Here is a 26094-nt window from a genome sequence, read left to right on the forward strand (position 1 = left end):
ACGGCTGGGCACCGGAATTGTCTGTACGCAAGCGAGCTACTCTGCCGTTTCATTCGCAAGCGCCCCCTCGACTTGACTCGAGGATACAGCTGGTACTTTTTTAAGTTTACTACATTCCCTTACAGCTTCGTGCAACGGGATTCCGTTTGTAGCCCAACCGCCTTAACTAGAAAACAGGACAACGAGTATTCTATCAATCCATAAGCGCGTGCGCCATCCTGATGCAATCACCTTCCAGGTCGTACATTTCTGGGTGTACTTGCACCAGCATGCAGCGTGTTGCCATCATATGGCCCCATGTCACACGTGGGATGCCGTTGCGACTGGTATATTGTGATAGATAGGATGGAACGAGATAGTACCAAGACATGGATACGGATAACGGGCAGGGCTAGACATGGAAGGGCAGAAGAAAGACTACCCCTGGACTAGTCGGATCCGGCAACGCAGCGACCTCCCTGACACCCGCATGTTTGCCTTCAGTTAACCTAAGCGCCTTCAGATTTTTTGCGTTTCCGGACGCGGAGGTTCTCCGTACCTAGTGTGAGTAGCAGTGCAGGGCAAGTACGGAATAATACCTCCCACTGCGCTTAAACAGGGGCATACCCTGCCACCGAGGCGTCCCGCGATGGGCGGAGCAGTTCTCGTTCATCCCTAGCTCGAGAGTCTTAGGGGTTTTTTTCTTTGTGACAACTTAGTTGAAACTAATTCACCACTGATCCGTCCACTTCAGCCCGTGTGCCTTTTGGCTTGTAGTTGGTACCGATATTTTGGGAAGTGAGATAACTACTTACTGGGCTGGACACTAGGTAACTATCTGCTGGACAGCTTCTCCCCCTGCCCATCAAGTCTTGCCTTCACTCTTCTCAGCGTAGTCTTTAGCATCAAGCGCCTCGGGTCTTTTTTGCTTAGGTACTCGGAAAGTCGCAAAGTGATAGACAATTCGCAATTATATCCTACGTTCGCAAAGAGCCCTGTACCTGGAAGAACTTTCAGAGTAGAGTTGCCTACCTGTTTCCCACGACGCAATCATGCCCAGCAGTGAATATGGTCGCCGCGAGCGGGCGGCTTCGATCGGGTCCTCGAGCACGGCAGCTGGAACTGCCGACGAACATGAGAAGTTGGCAACCTCTCCGGGGCGCGACAAAAGCATGGAGCTGGGCGATGTCGAGGCGCGCAACGAGAGAGAAGACGCAGCTTTCTTGAGCAGCCATGCCGATGAGAAGCCAGAACCTCCGAAGAGCGGCTTCACTATGGCCCTGGTCTGGATGGTAATCAACACGCTGGCTACCATTGGGATCGTAAGCCTCGACCAATCCCGGGCGCCAGCAGTTGCGGAGAGATTCCCTATCGCACGACCAGATGTGGAATAAGCCGTGACTGACAACGACGTATCCAATCTTCCCACAGGTCTTCACGAACAAAGCCATCTTTTCCGACCCCTCCTTGAAGCTGGCCCAGCTCACCTTTGCGGGTTTCCACTTCGTCGTGACCTGGTTCACGCTCTTCGTCCTCTCCCTCCCGCGCTTCGCCTTTTTCGAGCCGCGCCGCGCCTCCTTCCGCGATATCCTGCCGCTGGCCGTCGCCATGGCCCTCAACGTCATCCTCCCAAACCTGTCGCTCGCCTTCTCCTCCATTACCTTCTACCAGGTCGCCCGAATCCTCCTCACCCCCTGCGTGGCCCTGATGAACTACGTCCTATACCGCGCCACGCTGCCCCGCAACGCCATCCTCATGCTGATTCCCGCCTGTGCGGGGGTGGGCCTTGTATCGTACTACGACTCGCTCCCCTCGGCGAACGCGAACGTGAAGACGACCTCGGGCTTGGGCGTGTTCTTTGCCTTCTCGGGAATTTTTGCCTCTTCGCTGTACACGGTCTGGATCGCAAGTTACCACCGCAAGCTGCAGATGAGCAGCATGCAGCTCCTTTATAACCAGGCGCCTGTTTCAGCCTTTCTCCTGCTTTATGTCATCCCCTTTGTCGACACTTTCCCGAAGTGGACCCAAGTCCAGTTGAATCGTTGGGTGATGATATTGATGGTTGGTACCCCCATACGTAAACCCGAGCTTGACTCTCATAATGCCGGAGTAGTGTTTGGAGTATGCCAGTTGCCTCGCTGACCTGCATTTAGTCTGGAATGTTTGCGTCCCTCATCAACATTTCTCAATTCTTCATCATCGCCCAGACTGGTCCAGTCTCCAGTACGGTTGTCGGGCATGTAAAGACATGTACCATCGTGGCTCTTGGCTGGATAACTTCCGGCCGTGCCATTGGTGACAAGTCAGTCCTTGGCGTGTTCATTGCCGTAGGCGGTATTGTCGGGTAAGTGCGGACATAATCTTGCTGCCAGTCATAAAATGGCTGATCCTGCAGATTATCTCTGTACCATCTATCCAACTCGAATTCGAGATTTCCACCGGCTGACAACAACAACAGATATTCAATTGTGATGCTCAAACATAATGAGAAGAAGAAGGCCCAGGCCGGGAGGTCGTGAGGTGCCGCCATCCGCTTTTAGTTGGATGCGGTCGGAGGTTATGCCAAATTTTCAGAATTATCTGTCTACCACGACACCGGTGCACTATTCCTGAGTAAATGATCTTCGTATCCCGATGTGTTGCTTATATAGATGCTCAGCGGATTCATAAGTTTGTTTTGGTAATGGTTGGAGATGTAATTTGAACCGCGGATTATTGGTATTTCGCATATTTTGTTGGAGCTTGACTGGGTTAGTACTTAATTAAAGGTTGAACTTTGTCCGCACCTTCTCCATGCCTGCCTTCCACTCCCATTGAACGGCATCGTCACCTTCACTACCTGCCCGGCCAATTCCTTTATCAACTCTTCGTAGCTTCAGGGTAAATCGTGGCCCTATTTCCTGCAGACCAACTCGGATGTCTGAAAATCCTGGGATTTCTTTGCCCTCTTCGTCCACCACCGTCTTTTCTGTCTGGCGTCGTTCCCGATATACGTATCTATGGCGACGGACGAACAGATAGTCGCGCTGATTATGTATCGTGACGACTTCTCGGCCTTTTCGGATCACATTATATTAACATGGACACTGGAGAGATACAGAGCATTGTAGCTCTCTGGCATCGTAATGCTCTGGCATATCTTACCTGCAATCTCGGGCTGATAAGGGAACAGCCTCCGGAGAAGTTGTGCTGTAAGCAAACCAAGTGGCGTGGTGAAGCGGTTAAGTAAAAGTTCGGGGTAAAATCCCTGTTCCCAGATTTTAGTATGTTATTCATCAGCCTTGAGTGAGTATTTGATGCGGAGGCCTTACCTGGGAGTTGCCATGGCCAGGCAGCTTAGACCCCTCAATCCAGTTGTTTATGGTAAAGTGAAAGGTTGGGCCTTCTGGCAAGTGGACAACCGTCATGCCGGTAGGTTTCTTCTGATCTTCCCGGATCAAGATGACTGCTGTGAAGTCTCGGTTGGTGCTAAACTTGCAGATTTCGCGAAGCGAATACTTGTGACCATATCTGTGACTGCTTCTCGGAACATATTGTGAGTTGGGGAACAGGGAGGTGATAATCTGAGCCTCACGGTGGATGGTAGCTCGGAGTGATGTCGTAACAAGAATCTTGGGCGTTGGGTGCGGGCCCTCCGTGAACAGTGTCGGGAACTTGCGTGCAAGAGAAGTGGGTGTCAGGTCAAGATTTGTGCTAGTTGTTGATACAGCAAGGCTCGGCGCAAGACTGGGGACCAGACTTGGGTCCCGACGTGCTCGTTGTGATCGCAGCTTCTCCTCCCGAGATTCGTCGTCGTCGTCATCCTCCTCTTCAGAGTCCAGCATGCTGTCGGCGTCATCGTTGTCATCTAACTTTTGCTCTTCAAGCCCTGCAGCTCCCTCCAATGCTGCATTTTCCTCTTCTTCAATCCTTCTCCGCTTGAGCGCAGCTAGGTCAACAATGGCCCCAAGCGAGTCATCGTCTCCCTCGTCCCACACTCGCTTCTTGTCCTGGCTGGCAGGTTTGTTCTTGGCAAGGCGTTCCTGGCGCAGAGTCGGATCTGCGTTTTCCTCCTTCCTCCTCTTGAACCTTTCGGCGCGCTTTCGAGCATCCTTGTCCTTCTTGTTGCGAACATTGAGATATTGTCTCTTGAGCTTGTTTCCAGTCTTGAGCGAGAGAGATGCGCCCTTGGCGCGTGTTCCCATTTGAGAGCCCATCGCACCTGGTGAGAAGCGGACTGGTCGCGGGCGTGCTGTTTTTTTTTTGGCAATTCTCCAATGGGAATATTTTCCCATGGATTTCGATGTCGGAGCTGGAAATCTTGTATACGCGCCAAGAAGTGCCGATAACTTTTTCTGGAGCACAGCGGACCCACTATAAAGTTTTGTAGTGGAGTATACCAATTGAGCGCGGGGCATTGACGTTGAACACGCGGACCGCAATTGGACAGCCCAAGGAGAAAAAATAGGAGTCACCACTCAGCCTGCAGAGAGCTCTGCATCAACCTAAACCCCTCATCCTAATTCGGAGCGCGAGGTGCTGGGCAGCCCAGTGACTCGCTCTCTAGTACATTTTTGCCTATGATCGCATTGAGGCTCTTGTGCCCCCCACTGCCCAACATCGGCACCTCATTCTCTTCTCGAGCAGGAACTCGCAAACTTTGTCACGCTCTGACAACCAACCCGCGAGCTCTTTCCTCAGCCCATCGCACTTATCACCAGACTTCAAGACCACAGGCTCAACAGCCACCATCCCTTTTCACTATGGCCCCGCCCGCCACTACCCTCAAGGGGCAGCCCCTAGACCGCGGTGCTCTCGACACCATCCTGCGCCGCCGAATGTTCTACACCCCGTCCTTTGAGATCTACGGCGGTGTGTCCGGACTCTACGACTACGGCCCACCGGGCTGTGCGCTGCAGGCAAACATCATTGATGCCTGGCGCAAACACTTCGTTCTCGAGGATGATATGCTCGAGGTGGATTGTTCCGTGCTCACGCCCGCCGATGTTCTTAAGACCAGTGGTCACGTCGACAAGTTCGCCGACTGGATGTGCAAGGACCCCAAGACCGGCGACATCTTCCGCGCTGACCACTTCGTCGAGGAGGTGCTGGAGCAGAGGCTGAAGGGTGACAAGGAGGCCCGCGGACAAAAGGTGGAGGACAAGGAGGAGGACCCTAAGAAGAAGAAGAAGAAGCTCAAGGGTGCGCAAGAAGCCGTCAAGCTTGATGACAAACTTGTCCAGGAGTATGAGGAGATTCTTGCACAAATCGACAACTACGACGGTGAAGCCTTGGGCAACCTGATCACCAAGTATGACCTCAAGAACCCTGCGACTGGTCTTCTTCCTACACCTCCAGTCTCTTTCAACCTCATGTTCAGCACGTCAATTGGCCCCAGCAGCAACCTCCCCGGGTACCTCCGCCCGGAAACAGCCCAAGGCCAGTTCCTTAACTTTGCTAAGCTCCTGGAGTACAACAACCAGCAGATGCCGTTCGCATCCGCATCCATTGGCAAGTCATACAGAAACGAGATCTCGCCCCGTTCTGGCCTGCTTCGTGTCCGAGAATTCTTGATGGCCGAAATAGAACATTTCGTTGACCCCGAGAGTGGCAAGAAGCACCCTAGGTTCGCCGAGGTTGCGGATATTGAGCTCGAGCTTCTGGACAGGGAGACCCAGCTGTCGGGAAAGACCACTACTAAGAAGGTTGCGATCGGCAAGGCCGTCAAGGATGGATTAGTTGACAATGAGACTCTGGGTTACTTCTTGGCCAGGATACATTTGTTCCTGGAGAAGATAGGTGTCGACAAATCGAAGCTCCGCTTCCGTCAACACATGGCAAACGAGATGGCTCACTATGCCTGTGATTGCTGGGATGCTGAGCTGTTGACTTCATACGGCTGGATCGAGTGCGTGGGCTGCGCCGACAGAAGTGCCTACGACTTGAGCGTACACGCCAAGAAGACCAACGCCCCGTTAATCGTTCGCCAGCGGCTACCGGAGCCCAAGATAGTGGAGGAGTGGACAGTTGAGGTCGACAAGAAGAAGTTCGGCCCCAAGTTCAAGAAGGATGCCAAGGCCGTCGAGACAGTACTGCTGGAGCTCAACCAGGACCAGCGAGGTAAGCTTGAGAAGGAGCTGAAGGACAACGGGTCCATAACAGTAGACGTCCCCGGCGTTGGCGATGGCAAAGTGCAGGTCGAGAAGGACCTGGTGTCTATCACGTGGACAAAGAGGACAGAGAACACGCGAGAGTTCATTCCAAACGTTATCGAGCCATCTTTCGGCATTGGCCGAATTTTGTATTGCCTGCTCGAGCACAACTACTGGACACGGGCAAGCGATGGCGGAGATGAGGCTCGCGGTGTAAGTTTGATAATCATGGTTGAGAGAGACACGTTGTATTCTACTAGGTTTACTAACGGACGCATAGGTTCTCTCGTTCACCCCGGTCGTTGCACCTACTAAGGTCCTCATCGTGCCCTTGTCTCGCCATGACGACTTTGTTCCCTTCGTGCAGAAGATTTCCCAGAAGCTGCGCTCCGTCGGCGTCTCCAGCCGTGTTGACGACTCATCAGCAACAATTGGTAGGAGGTACAGCCGCAACGATGAGCTCGGTACTCCTCTGGGTATTACTGTGGATTTCCAAACCGTCAAGGACGGTACCATCACACTTCGTGACCGTGACACCACAGTTCAGGTCCGAGCCGACCAGGACAAGATTGTGGAGGCCATTCAAGAGCTTGTTTCTGGCAACAAGGTCTGGAAGGATGTTCAGGCAGAGTTGCCTGCGTTCGAGGGGCAGGAAATCGAGGTTGCCAGCCGTTAATGTATTTGGGTCCTTAAAGCGTAGGGGGTGTGATGCTACACAAGCAGCGTTCCCGCTGCACTGACCTGGTTCCTCGTAGGGGAAACAGAACAAAATACCTTTCTACCGTAGGTATACAATAAACATCCCGAATTCGGCCAGCCAACCTCTACTCCAGCATTCGAAAACATTGCCACTGGCTGCTGTCTTGATCTGAAGGTTAATGCAAGTGATAGGTCCCTTATGAAAAACTGCTCTAATCCGAAAGACTGTGGCCTGACGCAGTTGGGTTTCTCATCTGAGGGCTGGCAACTTGGCTCAGAATCCAAGAGTTTCGTCAGGGTACTACCTGATCCTTGGAACTGCTGTGTTTGAGTAGTAGCCACAACGAAGAATTAAACAACTTTCTCAAAATATATACTTTCTTGGCTGCCCCCCTGGAAGTGCGATCTACGACTTTCACACAACACACATCCAGCGCTATTACGGCTTCTATAGCCAAGCCGGGATTTCCACAGCGCGGTAGATTGTTTTCAGCATGTATATCTGTAATTACGACGACGCAGTTTGTGGTATGCAGAACTGGGACTTGTTAAAAATTACACATTTGCATCCTGAAAACCTCCAAACCCAACCTGTAACCTACCTACGAATACGCGTGGCGAGGGACTCAGTAACATGTTGTAGCGTAGAACCTTACAGGCCACACATAAACTTGATATCCGGTGTCCCCAGGGTTGTATTGTAATTACAAAGAACTATAAAAAAAATAAAAAATAAAAAATAAAAAAAGCGAGGTGTCGTCAGTCAGCTTCTGGAAGCGCCGACCAGGCCTCGAACAAGGTGGCGCTGATGCTGATGGTGGTGTAAGAGTCCGGGTGATTGAATCATGGGTTGCAGTGGTTTGGCTCGCCGAATCTGCGACAAAGATCCGCACATTGGAAACAAAGTGCGAAAGCGTAGGCAGGACGGCCTTGGTAGATCCCCTTTTTCACCCAAAAGGTTTCAGTGTCGATCAGTCGGATCATAATTATGAACCGCCAAGGCTGCGGATGGCCGCAGCTTGCGTACTCGTAGGGAATTTTTGGTTGTCGTCGCCGTCGTCGTCGTCAACAACCAAAGTTGGAGGGGGACAAAAACATGACTGGTGCCAATCGCAAGGTGCGGTCCGGGATTTGTATGATCGCTTTTGAAACTTTCTCTCGAACGTCTATCTAGACCTAGGTAGTCTAGTATAGTTGTTGTTTTTCTTTCTCCATCTGGACAACAAATAGGACAACAAATACCCTCGCAAGCCTCTTCACTCATTCATCTCTTCTTTTTTTTCACTTTTTTTTTTCTACTTTCTTATCAAATCTCATATCTTGACATGACCGAGCAGGTTAATGGCTGGAACCCATTCCAGCGTGTCATCGATTTTTCGAGCATTTTGTGAGGCCCGGCAAAATCCCAGCAACAACGGGTATGATATTCGGATGAAGCTCGTCAGGATTCAAACGAGTTCGTTCCGCTCTAGTCCCTCACTCAACTCGACACAGGTAAGGTCGCTTTTTTACTAGGGCAAGGTGTGTGGGCTGGCGTCGCGGTGGTGGAGAATCTCTTGGAAAAGGTGCGAACTGTGAATTTTATTCGGCTTGGACGGGGGAGTCTGCAAAGATGCGATTTTTCCTTCATTGAATACTTACATCCTTCTATTGGCTAGCGTGCCTCGTGAGAATCACACAAAATGTCATCCGTATGCTGAGACTGACGGATTGCTTTGACTGTCATTCCATAAGAAGAAAGAGAAGGAAAAGAAGATGCACAAAATAGGCACTGGTTGTATGCCGAAGCATTGATTTGCAAAGAGAGGCAACCAATGAATTTGCGTTCAAAGAGCCGCTGGCGGTGGATGAAAACAGACTTGGCAGGGGCAAGGTTACATGGTAATATGCGAGAGACATCTTTGGTATCGATGATACTTTGTCTTGATAGCATCGAAAAAGGTCAGACGCCCGTGAAAAGATTTAATCCCAAATCCTAGAAGATTCCTAAGTGTGCGCGTGTGTGTGTGTACATAACTGCATCATATACTGAATGCATACACCTGCCTAGATACTTTTACACAATTGGCACTATCATGTAAGTGCATACAAGTATTGGTGTTAGATGACTTCACATTTCATTTGGCAAGGCAGGGACTTCGTAGGTAGTTAAAGTATGTGTTGAGTTGTGAGATATTTCAAATGCCCCTACTGAATCTTGTCACGTAACTCGAGCCAAGGAAACAAAGAAACAGATCTCCTCGGTACGAACGTAAGTGCAGCTGCATAACAATGAAGATAACTTATGTTCCGAAAAGTTTCTTGGCTGACAAACTCTCCCTCGCCCATCCCGTTGATTCTTTCGATTTTCGAAGCAGGGAAAAGGCTTCCACGCAAAAGGTGAAGAAGCTAGGCCCCTGACCCACCACGGTCACGATAGTGCGAAACTTTCCCAAACCGGGGTCTGATGGCTGCGGTTACGTTGGAGCCCAAAGTAGCCCGTTAATACCCTTGCAGCCAAAAGCCTGAAGACATCAAGACAAAGACCACCCGGAAAATCGCCGCCTCTCCATCCTCCATCCTCCATCCCATTTGGGTCTTGGTTGACTAGGACGGGTGTGCCGGCGCTTCGTCTTGCCCCTCAGCTACCAGTGCTAAGTGTGGGGCTGCGCAATATTGCGAGCGAAACCCCATAATTGGCGGGGCAAGGTACGACCTTGCACTTTGCCATCTCAAGCTCTCAAAAGACACAGTACCAAAGGAATGAAGCCGCCAGGCCTCAGTTAACTCCCGTCTTCAGCTGGGGCAAAAAGTCTTCCGTTCCAAGTTGGGGACACTGCACTTGTTTGCCATTGTTCCGAAAGCCAACAGTGAGACCCGCCTAAAAAAAAATCCCTGAATGCTGCTCTCGCATACACTCCATACTTCATCAAATCGCCGTGTAATTAATCACATCGCATTGCTTTCATAATTCTCCGTTGGGGTTATTTGAAATCATTAAACCATCTTTTTTATTTATTTAACAAGTCCCAAGCGGGGGTGGAAAGAAAAAAGCAAAAAAAAAAAAGTCACACTGCAGCCGGATGAACTATTCTTTTGGCCACGGTACAAGTCCCAAGACAAAACCCGACCAACCAACATACGGACATTTTGCTGAAGAGCGCAATAACCCAAACAAGCCGGTCCTTCGCTCGCTTGAATCGGATCTAGAATTCCCGAACCTGAGCGAGCGCGTGTTGAGACCATAAACTCTTCGAGGCGCCTTGCTGTGCTGCGTGACGTGCGCGCTGCCAGCTGCCCTTCATTGTTCCCTGCAACCAAGCAACTGGAAAGGTCCCCACCAAGTCCTAGGTACTCTACTCCTCAAGGGGCAAGGGCCGTGCCGTCGGTTGGACTTAACACGACTTTACTCTCCCATCTAACCACACCGCCGCCCCTCCTCTCTTCTCCCAAGGCGACGGACCTTGGGTTACCTTTAGTCGCAGGCGTCCCTTCAACCTCAAACTCGACCACCTTTATCAAACCCGATTTGACAGCGAGATCGTCATACTTTCGCACCTGCTCGCTTCGAGCGTCGCCGCCAGAACAGCTCTTCTGGCCACATCTTCTTTTCCACATGGTTTTACCAGCGGTTCCTCATCGGCGTCTCGGCTTCACATGAATGGCCTAGTGACTTGCAACGCTCGTCCCTGTGATAATTGATGTAACTCGATAGAACCACCGTCAACAAACCATCACAGCCGCCTCATATCCTTCTCGTTCTCCTTTACAACCCGGGTGGACGAATAGCGACCAAGCGCGACTTCTCTTTCAGCGCACTGCGCAACTCGCAGCGCCTCACTGGGTATGTGGAATCGAATCATGCCTTCACGCGCTTCACTTGGTTGGGCTTCCAGGTGTGGCCAAGCTGACGTTGTGAATTCTGTGCATCACAGGCTCTGCTGCTCTTCACTGCGATCGACGGATTAACTTGTCAATAACAGCGGGATATCTTGTATTTCTGGCTTTTTAATTACAGGACAAAATGGCGTCGCAAAACAAGTATGTACACCTACCTACCTGAACCCTGCCCCGCCCAGCCAAAGGGGTCGATATTGGCACCGCAGGCTATGGCTTGAATGAAATTGCCACATTACGATGTTCCTCCCACAACTCTAGGGTAGCTCCCTCGCTCCTTGTTTCCGACTGGTGTAGACACCGGTCCCCTCAGACCCGCGCTTCAACCAGACGTATTGGACGCCGGACCCGCCTCGCCTACGCCACCGTACTGACAAGTGTCCAGCATGTATTCGTCGGGTCAGTTCATGAACCCTGGACCTGCCCCCCGGCCGCCGACGGACAGACCGCGATTGAACCTCACGCCCAGTCAAAACCTACCTGGCAACATGGCCAACATGAGTTTGAACTCGCCCGGAATGGGTAGGGGCCAGTTCGGCGGCGGGTCGAGTGTCTACGGCGGGTCGACCATATCACTACCACTGAGTCGAGCTGCGTCCAACACAGACGGCCTGGGTGGGGTCGCCGTCATCAAGGAAGGTTGGGCGCAGGTTAAAGAAAGCAAAAACTTTATCAACCCGTGGAAGCAGAAGTATCTTATCCTGCGAAAGGAGGCCCTTGATTTCCACAAACAAGAGGGGAGCAAATCATCGTATACACTCTACCTCAAGGATGTGATCAATGTTGGTCGTGTAGAAGCAGCGGGCACCATTTTCGAGGTCAAGCGCCAGTCCAATGGCACATCAACGAGCCCCGGCGAGGATGATGGGACAGTGAGGACGCTGCAGATCAAGGTCAAAAGCGACGATGATCTGTACGAGTGGATAGACTTCATCTACGCGCGGTGCCCTGGTATGGGAGGAGTGAGCAACCCAACAAACTTCTCCCATGCAGTGCACGTCGGATTCGACCCCCAGACTGGCGAGTTTGTTGGCTTGCCACCAGAGTGGTCCAAGCTATTGAACTCCTCCGCCATTACCAAGGAAGATTATGAGAGGAATCCTCAAGCCGTGTTTGAAGTTCTAGATTTCTACTCAGACCTCACCAAGCGTAACGATAACCCCGCTCAGTACTCGAGTCTCACCCCGACGCCCCCGGCCGGCGCCATGCCAAACAAGCAACTAGGCTACAGTACCGGAGCGAACGTTGCTCCCCCGAGGCAGATGCAGCAGCAGCAGCAGCCTATGCAGCGCACTAACAACTATCCAAACATGTCTGGTGGTGGGTTACCGCCCAACGCATCTGGTGCCCGTGGGCCTTCCCCGCCCGATCCCCAGCAGCAGCAGAGGCAGCAGATGCAGAACATGTCTTCTAATTATATCAATCAAGGGGATCCGAACCGTGACGCGGAACGGCAGAGGCAGGCCGAGGCAGCTCAGCGACAGCGCATGATGGAGATCGAGGAGCAGAACCGTCGCGATCTCGAGGCCTACAATGCTTCTATTCCGCAGACGAAGAAGCCGATAGCACAGCAAGAGATCGGTGGGTACGGCGGAGCGCCTTCTTCATCTGCAGACCGTTTCAACCCCAACAGGGCACCTCCTCCTGCGCCCAAGCCTACAGCTCAACAATCCAACCTCCAAGCACAGCGTCCTGCTCCACGAGCCCCGAACGCCGCCGGTGGTCCACGACCTGGAATCTCGCAACAAAACAGTTCACAAAACGTGCGGGATCCTGCATCACAGCAACAACAGCGTGTCCCACCTCGCAACGACCAGTCCCCGAATGCGCAGAGGTATCCCAACGGTGGACCCGCACCCCAGCCTCGCACCAACGGTCAACCCCAGAACCAACAGCCATCGCGCTTGCCTGCGCCTGTTAAACCTCTCAATGTCGCGCCCAAGCCTGCAGCGCAATCTGATGCAGTCAGGGCGGCTGAGGCTGCGTTGACTGCGAAGCCGCCCGCACAGGAGCGGCAGAAGGACGTCCGCATGTCAACCATGTCGGAAACCGAGGTTATGGCTAAACTCAAGGAGGCCGTCTCAAAGGACGACCCGAACTTGTCGTACTCGAAGCAAAAGAAGATCGGTCAAGGAGCTTCCGGTTCGGTCTATGTGGCCAAGGTCAAGGAGACGGCAGTCTCCCCTATTGCTCGCGAGCTTCTTCGCGAGCAAGGCTCTAGGGCTCAGGTCGCCATCAAGCAAATGGACCTGGCTCACCAGCCCCGTAAGGAACTTATTGTCAACGAAATCATGGTAATGAAGGACAGCACACACCGTAATATTGTCAACTACCTCGACGCATTTCTTCGAAACAACTACAGTGAGCTGTGGGTGGTTATGGAGTACATGGAGGGTGGCGCTTTAACCGACGTTATTGACAACAACCCTGTTATTACTGAGGAGCAAATCTCTACCATTTGCCTGGAGGTATGTGTTGTTGCAGGATACTTGGGGCACAAGGGCGTCTGCAAAATGAAGGGAAATGCTGACTATATTACGATATAGACTTGTCAGGGACTGCAGCACTTGCACTCGCAGAGCATCATCCACCGTGATATCAAGAGTGACAACGTGCTTCTGGATGCCAGGGGTAACGTCAAGATTAGTAAGTGAAGATTCAACCCTATTTCGGAACCAACGACGCTGACCTGCATCTCCAGCCGATTTTGGTTTTTGCGCAAAGCTCACCGAGTCCAAGTCGAAGCGAGCCACTATGGTCGGAACTCCTTACTGGATGGCGCCTGAGGTCGTCAAGCAGAAGGAGTACGGTCCCAAGGTTGATATTTGGTCTCTGGGTATCATGGCGATAGAGATGATCGAATCCGAACCGCCGTACTTGAACGAGGAGCCTCTCAAGGCGCTGTATCTGATTGCTACTAACGGGACACCTCGCCTCAAGAACCCGGCCAAGCTGAGCAAAGAGCTGAAGGCTTTCTTGTCTGTCTGCCTCTGTGTCGATGTCAAGAGTCGAGCATCTGCCAAGGAACTTCTTGAACATGACTTCTTGAAGCATGGTTGCCCTCTAGGTAGCTTGTCTGACCTCCTCGCCTTCAAGAAGCATGCCAAATAAAGCCCCCAGTAATCCTTTGCGGCAACTATAGGGAACAGACGCATCAACACACAAGTTTCCCTAATCCTCGCTTTGCGCATGGATAAAACACATTCACGATCAACAAATCCGGATCTCTTGGTCCTTGAGATGGGACTCAGCCGGTCTTTCTGTCGACTAAGGCTTATGCAGCGAACATTCTCGAGACCGGCGTTCTTCGCATTCGGGCGTTTGGCTGGGAAAAGAGGCTAATTGCTTTCATCCACATCGCGCTTCCATAAACTCATGTCACTGAGTCCGAGTGCTCAACCTTGCACACAAACACCACTTGCCTGAAATTATAATGGCTCGTGGTGTTGTATCACTGGCTAGGGCTCATGCTGACCATGTCTGATCCATCTTTTCACCCTTAGCAACCTTTTTCCTCTCGGTTGAGATGGATGGGGGAAAAAACGAATGTCTCAATGTGCCATGTCAAGCAAAGTTTCGTTACTATACCATCAACTTTTCAACCTTTGTCCTTCTCACTTTTCTTGGCTTTGCATACATGGGGATGCTTCGTTCTCTCTGTTTTCTTCCTCTGTGTTGTGGCCTTCTAGGTGGGCGGGTGTTTTGTCTATGCGGATATATCTATCAAAGTTTCTCTGCATGATGTTTCCTATGGGATGGATCCATTCTGGCGTGTTCATTACTATTACTATATTAGAGCAAATTAAGCCCAATACAACTTGGCTTTCCGTGTTAGCCTTGACCGAGATATAACGTTACGTATTTGAGGCGCCTTCCATTGGACTTTTTGCGTGCTTGGTCTGGCCACTTCAAGTGAGATTTGGTGTCCCATCAATTGCGTTGAGCATTGTCGGCGTCAAGTCAATCAGGGCAACAAGTTTTACAGATTAGCTGCCTAGGCACATATGCATTTTACGGATTGTCTTTCCTGGGTAAACAAATGGTTATTTAATGTTCTTGTCAGCTATGCCCTGGCTCTGAAATGAAGGTTACCAGGCATAAAACCCGAGAGAAGACGCAGAGAGATGGAGAATCATAACGTCTTTTTGATGTTATTTCGAGATTTTATTTCAATTCTTATCATGCCTTTTCAAAACATAATTGACGGCGGAAATCAATAGATCAACAAACAGCACGGTATACGTGTAAACCTACCTACCAACTATACCAGTTGTATGTATAATCTACCTTGATTGGCAAAGCTTGGGTATAGCGTAAACTACCCCTTAGTCTTCCGCTGTCAAGCCAAAATGCAAAGTCGCAACCGGCAATTCACCCCCCACCCGTGTTTCCCCACCAACCTAGCGCCAATAAAGAAGAGTTGGCAAAAAAAGTGGCCGTTGGTCGGACCCAAATTCAGAGAAGCCAAGGAAAGCCCATCAATCCACCCCAAAACCCCGCTCGTTGGGTGGATAGCGCTTTAAAGAGCCTTGGAGCTTGGAAGAAAAAAAAAAGCCGACTTTATTTTTTGGGTAGGGCAAGTCGTGCCGGGGGTGGTAAGGGAAAAGGGCTGCGAAGTCATGGCTGGAAAAGAAATTATGTCATACCGGTACACGTAAGAACGGGGGAGGGTTTCTTGTATTTTTCCTATTTTTCTTCTTATTTTATATCCGAATGCACATCGGAGAGACGGACAAGAAGAGCGAGAAAAAAAAAAAAAAAAAAAAAAAAAAAGGAGGGGGCTGGGGGCTGAAAAGTAAGCGTTCATAGGCTTTTGGCGGGATATGAAGGGGAAGGTCAAATGTTTCAGCATTGTGATGTGGCACTCGATTGAAAAGGAGCCGCTTCAATCTTATTTGTCAATTCACTTGCCCTATTTTTCCGAAGTGGGAATGGGAAGATAATGGGCGTACTACTATTCTAATACTAGCATTTTAAGCGTCAGATCTATTAGCTGTCAAAGTATCAAGGTAATTTTTTCCTGATTGAGCCTCGTCACACAATTTCAGTTTGTGTGGGGAGCGCGAAACGACCCTGCCAAGGACGGTACTTGTAGCAGTGGTGGCGACACTTGTGCTGCGGTACCTAGTCTAGTACAGTACTTGAGTCTGCTGGCTATTACCATAACTACTTGCAGTAGATCTCGTTCAAGCACCTACCTGCCTGTATAAAACAACCAACCGCTATGAAATTAGTGTAATCAAACTCATACTATAGACAATATGTAGTGGACAGATTTAATGGAAAACAAAGAATGGCAGGCCTGTGTGTCTGCATTCATACTACGGTACCTACCTTGGTTATCAATGCTTCTTATTCACAGTACAGTCATCCGTTAGCAAGGTCCCTGCCATGCCCGACGAAGAATTCGTTTTATCTGACACGCGTTTGGCAGACAGCGCCGTGCATTGAACCTGGACTTGTGGGGATGCACAGACAGGGAGCAAGGGATTAGGACGGACGAGCGTTGAGCAAACACATAAGGGAGCTTTGTCGTGCCAGGCTAAACGCTTACTAGTCAACCTCACTCTGGCTAACCGCCGAACATCATGTCAGGCACGCCATACAAGCATTCAGAGGGCATTGAACTCCAATTAACATGTCAATGCATGCTTTAAAACTCTTTCTGACTTGGGGCCCGGCTGGTTGTCAATGCTTTCACGTAAAACTTTTGTAGAAAATACTACAATAACCCCACCTCGACTATTTTACCTAAAGCACTCTACTGTAGTACTATGTAGGAATATTCGCATGGCAAAGTATCAAGCGCCCAAGCGCCCAAGCTCCTTTGTTTCTTTTATTTTTGTCCCGATACCCTGGCTACCCGGGTGGCTCAGAATCTAGAACTAATATCGACAAGCATTACAGCATGATGCTTAAGTAAGAGGATAATGGGCAATAACCCCGCCAATGCACTACTTGTATACTGTGACCTAGGTAGGTAAGGTATGTAGGTATCTAGGTAGGGGTTTTTACCTCGCATTGAGGCGACATGCATTCGAATGACGCGCGCCCTTTGCTGCCTGCAACCGGTAAGCCAGCCGAGAAAACAAGCAAGGCAAAAAGTGGTCATTCAACGTCGAGTAAGGTAGCCTTCAGATCTCGTGGCAACCCCGTCAACATTGTTACCGAAATAAAAAAAGAGTAATTAGAAATCGTCTTCCACCATGTCCGCAACGACGAACAATCCTGGGGCTCATTACGATGACAAGGGCAAGAAGACTTTTGTGCCTCTCGAGAACAACCCTGCCGTCTTCAACGACCTCGTCCACCGCCTGGGTCTCTCTTCCGAGCTCGGCTTCTACGATGTCTATTCCATCGACGAGCCAGATCTGCTCGCCTTCGTCCCACGGCCCGTGCATGCTTTGATATTCATCGTCCCTGCTCCTGTCTACTATCGCGTCAGAGAGCATGACGGCAGTGAAGAAATCACATACGACAAGGCTGGCGAGCAAGAACCTGTCATGTGGTTCGAGCAGACCATCGGCCATGCCTGCGGGCTTTACTCGCTCATACACGCCGTCGCAAACGGAAGTGCTAGGCAACATATCAAGCGAGACTCTCTGATCGATAAGATTTTGGCTGAAGCCTTGCCGTTGAAGCGTGCCCAGCGCGCCGACATCCTCTACAACTCCAAAGCACTTGAGGATGCGCACATGTCTTGTGCGGTTGGTGGCGACTCCATTGTTCCGGAAGCTACTGAGCCCGTGGGCTACCACTTTATCACTTTTGCCAAGGGCAAGGATGGTCACCTGTGGGAACTGGAGGGCAGCTGGGATCCCATCGATCGTGGCGTTCTAGACGACTCCGACGATATGCTGAGCGAGAAGGCGCTGAAGCTGGGAATTCGGAAGTTTCTGCACGAGTGTCAAGCCACCGGGGTGAGTGGATTCGTCAAGCACCAACATTGGCTGTTGAAAATATGAGCTAACACCCCCTGCTTCTTACCGTAAGATGATCGAGTTCTCCATCGTTGCTTTGGCGACGCGTCCAGAGGTCGACGATAATTAGAGGACGATTGTTGGCTATGCCGTACTTGTGCCAGCTAGATAGTATTTGGTGTGGTGGTGATAAAAGTTATGGTATAAAAGATCAGGGCATCGATAGTATGGAGCTTATGCGATGGCTCGTTTGGTCGACCAAACAAATCAGCAGCAGGCATGAATACGACAAGTTACCGGTAGTTGTACGAACCAATGGCGGGTAGTGCCATTTCATTTGTAGCCGTTATGCTTTGAGCTCCCAGATCGAGCAGTCGTACTATTTTTCTCCTCTGTGTTGTTTTCCCCAAGTCAGATATGCTGTAGTTAGGTATGTTGAGGTGCCTGCCTCTAATTCATACGTCGTTCACGGGGTCCGCGTCTGTGGGGATTTAATGGTTTTGTGCTTGTTTTACAGCGGATATTTCAATATCTTTTTGCCCCCGAGAGGTAAATCTAGAACAATTCCTTCTACCATGGATAAGGAAGCGGGGGCACTGACCAGCCTTTTGCCCCCTTGTTTTACCGAGTAACTTCATTGTTTTCTTGGTCTCGTTTTTATTTTTATCATCATTATTATGGCCTTCACCGAATTAAAAAAAAAAAAAAAGCAAAAACTCCCCGCAGTCCTTGGGAAAAATCCTCCGATTAGCCCACACTCCCCTGTAACCAAGACTCGTCAGCAGTGTTTTTGTTCGGTTATCGGCAAAATCCGGCAGCCGGGCGAGTGTGATCCAAATAAAGATCTCTAAATTGCTACAGACTGGCATATCCTAGACGGCGAGGCTTGCAAACCCTGGGTGGGCTGTTCAAAGTCGTTAAGGGGTGGCGTAGGCATGCTTGCTCAGTCATACCTACTCCGCAAGCTGCGGCGCTGTATTTTTTTTTTCTCAATCGCTTGTCGGTCGACCTGAGCTGCCAACCTGGTGTCTGTGTTTCGATTGTGCTGATCTGTTCAACGGCTGAGAAGAGGCGCAAGGCTGCGAGTAGGTCTAGATTTGGATCGAATCCTGGCCATTCTCATGGTACACAAAAGCTGAAGGCAAATCAGGAGAGGACTCGGAACAACAATAACAAAATAAAAAAGGCCCATGAAAATCTAGTATCAAATTTCTTGACTCCCTTACTCGAATCTGACTATCATCCTCCAATTGACAGAGGAAAAAGAAGCAATGCTCCTTGCTAAGTTGCGACACTAGTCGTAAGGGCAAGTCAGCAGACAGGAACATGTTCTTCATTGGCGGTAGCAGAATATGTATCGCAACCAAATGTACATATTTTCTGACTCGTCCCGGATGGAACGGTCTTTAGGAAAGCCGGCAAAAACGCATTTGAGTTGCGCCTCGTGGCCAATTAGGTTTGCTGTCAGTGCAAGCATTGTCAACCCCTCGGGATGTAGTATAACTAAGGTAGGTAATTACGAAGAATCAGTTCCAAGTCTGGGAGGGTACCTAGGTACTTACTTCGGACTGTAGAATGATGCAGGGAACAAACACCTCACCTTGCCCTAAAGTATCAGGTGACGCAATCATTTCGTTTTGTGAGAAAAACTACCAGGAATGGATGCCCTTCAAGGGGGCAGGCAGTAGGTAGGTAAGGTAGGTAGGTATCAATAACGTGCTTTGATCGGCATATAATGATGGCCAAGGTGCATGCATATTTACAAAGTACATGTATAGATAGATAGATACCTACCTAGGTATAGTACGTACCCTGAGAATGATGTTGTATGGATAGATGGATTGGCAGGCGGGTAGGCCGACGGCTGGGTAACGATGAACAGACAACGGACATTGCAAATGCAAAAATCGGACGGTAGGCCGGTTATTACCTACCTAGGTCGGTAGGCAGGGGATGAAGAAGAAGAAGAAAAAATCCCCCATTTAGCAAAGAGCAGTCAAGCGGGTCGACATGCTTGTCTGTCATGACACGGATTTGATCTCATCCTGTTCTGTTCAATCCTATCCTATCCCATCCAATCTCATCCCATCCCATCCGCCGACCAAGCAGGAAAGCATGGCAAGCAACCAGATCAACCAAGTACTGTAGGCCAAGCAAGCAAGACCGGTAGGGAGTTTTTTGTAATCTAGAATATCATCAGGAACCATCCTGACTGAAGCTTCGTGATGCATGCATGCGACGTTGGGATGGGTTCCCTATGCGTCGGGTCACACTCCAAGAAGCTGGAAAAACACCCCCTCCCCTATACGGCTTGTTTCATCGTGCTTGGCTGGCCCTTCCTCAATCGCCGCCCAAAACCAAAAGATGCTCAAACTCGTACTCTCCCCACCCCACTCTCCGTTAAATTGTGGGCCAGGATGCCCAGCTCGTCGACCTATCCGACCCCAAAGAACCCTACCTGAAGCCGTGCACAGCCAGGCGCAGCACGCAGCTCAGGCAAGGAGAAGCAAGTAAATGGTAGCGAGTGGGTTGGTTGGTGGTGAGGTATTAGAGTAGGCATTTGAGCCAACTGAATTCGATTCCTGGGTGCCTCAACCTTACAGTACCTACCGGGAGGCCTATTAACCAGATCTCTATAGGTACCACTCCCTCTAATCTAACCTAGCTTACAGTGGTGCGCAAGCCCACCGGCCTACCGGTCCTGTCCTATCCTATTCCTGTTCCCATCCATCCAACCTGCCCGCACCAGCCCCCACTAAAAAAAGAAAACTGGATGAGGCCAGCCTGCCCTTTGCGCTGAGTTACAGGACACTTTGACCACCAGTCAAGTCAAGTAAGTGTCAGTCAGTCCATCATTGGACACGCACGCAAAGCCCGGACACACGCAAAACGCACAGCCAGTACGGACCGGCCCCTTTACGTCGTCGCCTCACCTTTCCGGCTTTTTTCTCCATCGCATACCTAACTCCTCCTACCTGAACCACCACCATCTCAACCCTCTTCCACAGCTCAACCCCTTCCTTTTCGCGGATTGCTGCATCCTCTTCTCCAGGCTTTAGACCATATTGTAATGACGCCTGTATATTGACCCCATTTCGACTCACCCTCCTTTAGTCTCTTCTTATTGACGGCTTTCTATTCTCCCTCTTTCGCATCTCTCAATTTTGCTCCGAGAGCGGGATCCGATCGTTGCTGTGCAAATTCCTCCTTCTTTCCCCAGCAACGCCCACCATCCCAGGAACCGGAAACAAAGTCGGGAAGCGGTTGAATTGGTTAGTGAGCATTCCCTGGCACAGAACGATACCCAGAAAAGGCGCCCAGCACGGCATCAATCGACGAGACACCAGAAATTCCTTTTCCCCCCTCTCCTCTCATGGTGCTCCGTACCTACCTACCTTACCTACCTTACTTTCCCTGTCTCAGCGAGCATCCCTCACGTATGAACCCCTCTCGCCATCTACCCGTATACCTATAGGTATCAATCATCTCGTGAACAAGCACCGTGCTCCTTTTTGCGACGTATAAATTTGCGCTCTCCCCGGGCTCCTTTTGGTGCGCACTTGATCTGACTTTATTCAACCGGCCCTTAGTGACACAGCGCAATCAATTCTTTACTTCTTGACTTATCCAAGTCGAGCCTCTCCTAGAACGATATCGATATTGAACGACCTCTGGTGTCTAGTACCATCTTCATAACTTCCGGCCACCATCCCCTCGACGGACGACCCAAAAATCGGTCCCAGTTGAGGTAATCCTAAGGCCGCAAAACTCGATCATCGAACATTGGCACTGGCGATCACACTCGCTCACATTATACGACATCTAGACGAGCCTTAATAGGCTTGCCCACCGCGCGTCTTCAAAACCAATCTTATTTGTGGGCTACCACACCTGATGACGACCGGGAATACATAATCGATAATGTCGACTTCTAGATCAGACCACCTGACAATCAACAACTATGCCCAGGCTGCATCGGGCCAACAGCGGTCGTCCTCGCCCACGACAAGCACCTCTCCCAATGATCCATTGGGAGCTCCTATGAGGTCACCGTTTGGAATCTCGTCCAGCAAAATGCAGGGAATTTCACGTTCCGGCAATGGCTCTCCCTCGCACGACTTGGGTGCCTCCAGCAGGTTATACAAAAGGTATGTTTGATCTCTCGCTCACTGCCAACCCCCCATCATTGTGCATATCGAAAGAGGAACTAGGTCTGATAGTATGATAGTCGCGCCCGCGAGCTTCAGCAGCAGGAAGGCATGAGTGGGTTGCCTAACCCTTGGGGTGGGCCACCCACCAGTGGCAACTCCACGCCCCTTCGCGAGAACATACCCGAGTCCCCCACAGATGGCTTCCCGGATTTTGCACAGCTTCCGACCTCGGACAGCCTCCCGCAACCGAGGCGAGCCCGTGCCGGGACCTTGCCCTCAAGGTTCTCCCCCGGCGGTGCTAGCAACGGGCTTTTGAACATCCCATCCTTGGCTGCTAAGACCTCAAGGCCAACCCCTACCCAGAGCCCCTTCAACAAGACTCCCTCACCAGGCCTGGAGCCCTCGGAGCCGCAGCCCAGCTCTTCTACCCTTCTTTCCAGATTGCGTGCAGGATCAATGCCACAACGTAGCCCATTCGCACCCCAAATTCCGGGGACAAGCTCACCTTTCGGCCCATCGATATTCACTAGCTGGAATCCAACCGGCACTGGCCGCGAGCGTGGTGCGACTCTGGCCAGCATCGCAAGCATTGGTTCTAACGGCCCGGATTCGCCTGCCCAATCCGCCTTTTCTGCGGGTGGCGCAGGTGAGAATGACGTCCACATGCGTACCCTCGATTATTTAGGTCTAGCAGAGACCACACCGCAGCCATCTAGGGCACAGCTTGCCACGCCGTATATCCCAACCTTGGCAGACTTCACCAAGCAAGCAAACCGATTCCGATCTTACTCTGTAAACAACAAGGATAAATACGCCGACGAGGAGGAGGATGACTTCGACCCCGATGAGCTCGCGGCCTACGAGGCCCGCCTGGTTGCTGCCCAGCTCCAGGACCAGCTTGCAGCGACCAACGCTGCGATCCACAACCACAATCTTGCTGTGCAGCAGGCGTTTGCAAGCCAGGCTGCCGTCTCGCGGCCTCGTGCTAGAACTGCAGGTGTCCTGGATGCTCCATCACGGATTATGCGGGGCTTCTACCCGACCCCGTCGCGTCTTGATAATGCTATGAGCGCCGCAGACATCAGGCTCACTGACGACAAGGACTTTGACGAGCTGCCATCAGCCGTTGCTGCACTCACTCTGGGAAGATCTAGCAGCACAAACAATGGCCTCCTCGGCGTGGAGGAGCAGGGTCTTGAGGGCCCTACGAGTGCTCTCTGGCTCGGCAGCATCCCTACTTCTACGACGACATCGACCCTGACTGAGATGTTTAAATCATATGGGCCAATTCTGTCTGCCAGAGTCCTTACTCACAAGAACTGTGGCTTTGTGAACTTTGAGCGTATCGACAGCGCAATCTCGGCCAAGTCCGGTATGAACGGCAAGGAGATCTTCCCTGGAGCGGGCCCCATCCGCATCAATTTTGCCAAGCCACCCTCGGCTTCCAACACCCCCGGCCATGATGGCGCCTTCCCTTCTCCGAGCCCCGACCCGTTTGCCAAGGGACAAGACGGCACACAGGCCGGAAAGACAGGTGGGGCGGGTAGTGACTCTTCAGCACCCCAACCTGGAAACGTAACTCCGACGGTGCCACCCCTGCGGGAGATGGCCTCTGATATTGCAGCTATTGTGCAGCAGTTCGGTGCCACTGATGAAGACACGTTCCGCATCTCGCATAGCGTGCAGAGAGCTACCCAGTTCACCAACTTTGCTGACGAGATCCCTCCTATCAAGGAGCCTGGCCACACCCGTGTTCACGATGCACCCAAGCTGCGTGATATTCGCAAGAGGATTGACAACCAGAGCTTGTCCAATGCCGAGATCGAGAGCATTGCTGTCGACATGCTGCCTGAGATTGCCGAGTTGTCATCGGATTATCTTGGCAACACAGTTGTCCAGAAACTTTTTGAGCACTGCAACGATGAGTTGCGGGACGCCATGCTCGGCGAGATCGCACCCCACATGGCTGAGATTGGTGTCCACAAGAATGGCACCTGGGCTGCACAGAAGATCATCGACGTGTGTAAGACGCCGAAACAGATGATGATGATTGTAGACCACCTTCGACCTTACACAGTCCCGCTCTTTCTGGACCAGTATGGAAACTACGTTCTGCAGGGATGCCTCAAGTTTGGAGCCCCGTACAACGACTTCATCTTCGAGACTATGCTCAGCAAGATGTGGGAGATCTCGCAGGGCCGGTACGGTGCCCGCGCCATGCGGGCTTGCCTGGAAAGCCACCACGCGACTAAAGATCAGCAACGAATGTTGGCGGCCACGATCGCCCTTCACAGTGTGCAGTTAGCTACCAACGCTAATGGTGCTCTGCTCCTGACATGGTTCCTTGACACATGCACGTTCCCTCAACGGCGCACTGTTCTTTCACCGCAGCTAATCCCTTACCTCGTCCACCTCTGCACTCACAAGGTTGCATATCTTACAGTGCTCAAGGTTATCAACCAGAAGACCGAAGCTGATGCCAGGGACACTATTCTCAAAGCGCTTTTCTTTACAAAGAACGACCAAGTCCTTGAAGCCATCCTCTCGGATCATGCTTGCGGCGCTACCCTGATTTTCAAGGTCCTCACCACACCATTCTTTGATGAGAACATCCGTAACCAGGTCGTTGAAAATGTCAAGAACGTCCTCGTTCGGATCAAGGCACAGCCGTCGCAGGGCTACAAGCGTCTTATGGATGAGGTTGGCCTATCCACTCGCAACGGAGGTGTTTCGCGGGAACACAGCTCAAACAACGACCGCCCGCGTCCCGGCTCCAGGCAGGCTAGCATGAACTCGCACCATCGCGAGCAACAGCAGCAGCAACAGCAGTCTCAAGCCCAGGCCCAACAGAAACAACAGTCGCCGGCACAAACCCAGGCCCAGCAGCAAGCTCAACAGACCCAGACTCCACCCCAGTATGGTGGATCGAGCCAGTTCTTCAACCCGCTGAACCCCACTTCTGGCGGGCAGGGCTTCGAGGCAGGCTTTGGCATGGCCAGGAGTGATAGTGTCGAGCCGAACCTTCCGCAGCAGTTCCCTGGATACGGGGCGCAGTCACAGATGTTCCCTGGTGGGAATGGGCCGATGGGTGGTGCCGTGAACCTGCAGCAGTTGCAGTACCAGCAGAACCTGCTGTCACGGGCCACTCCGCCGATGAGTAGCTACTTCCCTTCCATGCAAGCCGGCTATCCAGGCTTTCCCAACCCTGCTCCCTCAATGGACCAGTTCCGCGGCCAAGGTCTAGCCAATGGCAGCCCTATCCAGCCGCCAAGTGCCCCCATGGCGATCCCAGGCGGCCAAATGGGTCAAGTGCCTTTCGGTGCCCCTCCTGGCTTTGGAATGCCCACTGGCGCCGGTGCGATGCCTGACGGGTTTGCGTACGGAGGCATGCCAAATGTGACCTACATGCAACAGGGTCAGGTCAACAACGCAAGGCGCGGACGTGTAAGCCCACCGAACTTGAGCCATGATCGTTTCCAGTGAGAAAGGGAATCAGAAGACTGACAAGCCTGCTCGTCATGCTCTATAGCAGCGATGATGGTCGACACGCCTTGGGACTTTTGAGGAAAACGCATACAACTACGTAGCTGGCCTCGACCGCATCGGCAGAAGGCGCGGGATTCGAGATCACCTCCAGCTGCTTTGATGAGGCATCGATAGGGCGTTCTTGGGCGTACAGATTCTAGCCGCAACCGGCTCGCAAGACGAGCTGGAAATGTCGCACGTTCAATTTTGTTTTCTTTGTTTCTTTGCCTTTTGCTTCTTTTACTCATCTTATCTTCTGGGTGTACAACATGTGTAGAGATTCTTTTTTCTGCCGGCACTCAGTTTCGTTCTTTATCTTGATTTTTTAACGTATTTAGAGAGCTGCATGGGTGAAAAAAAGCCAGAGTACAAAGCAAACATCTACGCACTTATACGATCAAGCAGCAAGGAGGAATGGGGGCAATTAGGGGGATGGAATACGGAGGCTTATTCTTATGTTTGCTTTCTTGCTACTTGTGTTTCTGTTACTGGACCAGTTGTTATAGCGATGCTGTCCTGCCGTCGTCATCGCTGCCTTTGGTGATTTAAGGTTCAAGGTTGGGTTCAAGAGTTCGAACGACAACTATCTGGTGACAAGTTACGGAAACGATAGAGTGGATGGATGTATGTACAAGTGCTGGACGCTCTATGGAAATGTTTAAACATATATTAAACTTGGCTCAGATTGTCAACGGGTCAAGCTCTATTTTCGGTACTGGTTGGGTCTGATCCAGCGTTTTCCAAATGTCTCGTGTGCTTCGGTTGTTTGTTTATCTTTGTGTTCTCCCAACCAGAGCTACGAGCCTGTCCAGC

The 26094-nt window shown here is 51.3% G+C and overlaps 6 protein-coding genes across 6 annotated transcripts; 5 read left to right on the forward strand and 1 right to left on the reverse strand.

The window, feature by feature from the left end:
- Nucleotides 1-1019: 1019 nt before the first annotated feature.
- Nucleotides 1020-2578, forward strand: MGG_06323 (solute carrier family 35 member E3). Its single transcript, XM_003717214.1, has 4 exons — nucleotides 1020-1301; nucleotides 1411-2040; nucleotides 2133-2323; nucleotides 2438-2578. Exons 1-4 carry the CDS (start codon nucleotides 1032-1034, stop codon nucleotides 2496-2498), a joined length of 1152 nt encoding a protein of 383 aa, XP_003717262.1. The 5' UTR covers nucleotides 1020-1031; the 3' UTR covers nucleotides 2499-2578.
- On the reverse strand, nucleotides 2448-4271 carry MGG_06322 (brix domain-containing protein). The gene is made up of 3 exons (XM_003717215.1): nucleotides 3291-4271; nucleotides 3124-3226; nucleotides 2448-3034 (listed from the first exon to the last, which is right to left on the reverse strand). The coding sequence occupies exons 1-3, from the start codon at nucleotides 4251-4253 to the stop codon at nucleotides 2742-2744; spliced, it is 1359 nt and encodes a 452-aa protein (XP_003717263.1). The 5' UTR covers nucleotides 4254-4271; the 3' UTR covers nucleotides 2448-2741.
- A 156-nt stretch (nucleotides 4272-4427) lies between these two features.
- MGG_06321 (glycyl-tRNA synthetase) lies at nucleotides 4428-6931 on the forward strand. Its single transcript, XM_003717216.1, has 2 exons — nucleotides 4428-6323; nucleotides 6391-6931. The coding sequence occupies exons 1-2, from the start codon at nucleotides 4539-4541 to the stop codon at nucleotides 6784-6786; spliced, it is 2181 nt and encodes a 726-aa protein (XP_003717264.1). The 5' UTR covers nucleotides 4428-4538; the 3' UTR covers nucleotides 6787-6931.
- A 2566-nt stretch (nucleotides 6932-9497) lies between these two features.
- On the forward strand, nucleotides 9498-14586 carry MGG_06320 (STE/STE20/PAKA protein kinase). The gene is made up of 5 exons (XM_003717217.1): nucleotides 9498-10632; nucleotides 10724-10829; nucleotides 11071-13153; nucleotides 13232-13331; nucleotides 13387-14586. Exons 2-5 carry the CDS (start codon nucleotides 10813-10815, stop codon nucleotides 13794-13796), a joined length of 2610 nt encoding a protein of 869 aa, XP_003717265.1. The 5' UTR covers nucleotides 9498-10632; nucleotides 10724-10812; the 3' UTR covers nucleotides 13797-14586.
- A 2099-nt stretch (nucleotides 14587-16685) lies between these two features.
- On the forward strand, nucleotides 16686-18053 carry MGG_06319 (ubiquitin C-terminal hydrolase L3). The gene is made up of 2 exons (XM_003717218.1): nucleotides 16686-17605; nucleotides 17679-18053. Exons 1-2 carry the CDS (start codon nucleotides 16892-16894, stop codon nucleotides 17733-17735), a joined length of 771 nt encoding a protein of 256 aa, XP_003717266.1. The 5' UTR covers nucleotides 16686-16891; the 3' UTR covers nucleotides 17736-18053.
- A 2058-nt stretch (nucleotides 18054-20111) lies between these two features.
- On the forward strand, nucleotides 20112-26042 carry MGG_06318 (uncharacterized protein). The gene is made up of 4 exons (XM_003717219.1): nucleotides 20112-20877; nucleotides 21196-21753; nucleotides 21834-25200; nucleotides 25286-26042. Exons 2-4 carry the CDS (start codon nucleotides 21527-21529, stop codon nucleotides 25292-25294), a joined length of 3603 nt encoding a protein of 1200 aa, XP_003717267.1. The 5' UTR covers nucleotides 20112-20877; nucleotides 21196-21526; the 3' UTR covers nucleotides 25295-26042.
- The last annotated feature ends 52 nt before the right edge of the window (nucleotides 26043-26094 follow it).

Source organism: Pyricularia oryzae, chromosome 4 (genome assembly GCF_000002495.2).
Source record: "Pyricularia oryzae 70-15 chromosome 4, whole genome shotgun sequence".
Lineage (NCBI taxonomy): Eukaryota > Fungi > Ascomycota > Sordariomycetes > Magnaporthales > Pyriculariaceae > Pyricularia > Pyricularia oryzae.

Excerpts from the sequence above, each read along its gene's own strand:
- MGG_06323 (XM_003717214.1), top strand. The coding sequence starts at position 1,032 with ATGCCCAGCAGTGAATATGGTCGCCGCGAGCGGGCGGCTTCGATCGGG. Across the intron at positions 1,302-1,410 it reads CGCTGGCTACCATTGGGATC|GTCTTCACGAACAAAGCCAT; the intron begins GTAAGCCTCGAC and ends ATCTTCCCACAG. Across the intron at positions 2,041-2,132 it reads GTTGGGTGATGATATTGATG|TCTGGAATGTTTGCGTCCCT; the intron begins GTTGGTACCCCC and ends ACCTGCATTTAG.
- MGG_06322 (XM_003717215.1), bottom strand. The coding sequence starts at position 4,253 with ATGGGAAAATATTCCCATTGGAGAATTGCCAAAAAAAAAACAGCACGC. Across the intron at positions 3,227-3,290 it reads CTGGCCATGGCAACTCCCAG|GGATTTTACCCCGAACTTTT; the intron begins GTAAGGCCTCCG and ends ATCTGGGAACAG. Across the intron at positions 3,035-3,123 it reads TTATCAGCCCGAGATTGCAG|GCCGAGAAGTCGTCACGATA; the intron begins GTAAGATATGCC and ends TGATCCGAAAAG.
- MGG_06321 (XM_003717216.1), top strand. The coding sequence starts at position 4,539 with ATGATCGCATTGAGGCTCTTGTGCCCCCCACTGCCCAACATCGGCACC. Across the intron at positions 6,324-6,390 it reads GCGGAGATGAGGCTCGCGGT|GTTCTCTCGTTCACCCCGGT; the intron begins GTAAGTTTGATA and ends ACGGACGCATAG.
- MGG_06320 (XM_003717217.1), top strand. Across the intron at positions 13,154-13,231 it reads TCTCTACCATTTGCCTGGAG|ACTTGTCAGGGACTGCAGCA; the intron begins GTATGTGTTGTT and ends ATTACGATATAG. Across the intron at positions 13,332-13,386 it reads CAGGGGTAACGTCAAGATTA|CCGATTTTGGTTTTTGCGCA; the intron begins GTAAGTGAAGAT and ends CTGCATCTCCAG.
- MGG_06319 (XM_003717218.1), top strand. The coding sequence starts at position 16,892 with ATGTCCGCAACGACGAACAATCCTGGGGCTCATTACGATGACAAGGGC. Across the intron at positions 17,606-17,678 it reads ACGAGTGTCAAGCCACCGGG|ATGATCGAGTTCTCCATCGT; the intron begins GTGAGTGGATTC and ends TCTTACCGTAAG.
- MGG_06318 (XM_003717219.1), top strand. The coding sequence starts at position 21,527 with ATGTCGACTTCTAGATCAGACCACCTGACAATCAACAACTATGCCCAG. Across the intron at positions 21,754-21,833 it reads TCCAGCAGGTTATACAAAAG|TCGCGCCCGCGAGCTTCAGC; the intron begins GTATGTTTGATC and ends ATAGTATGATAG.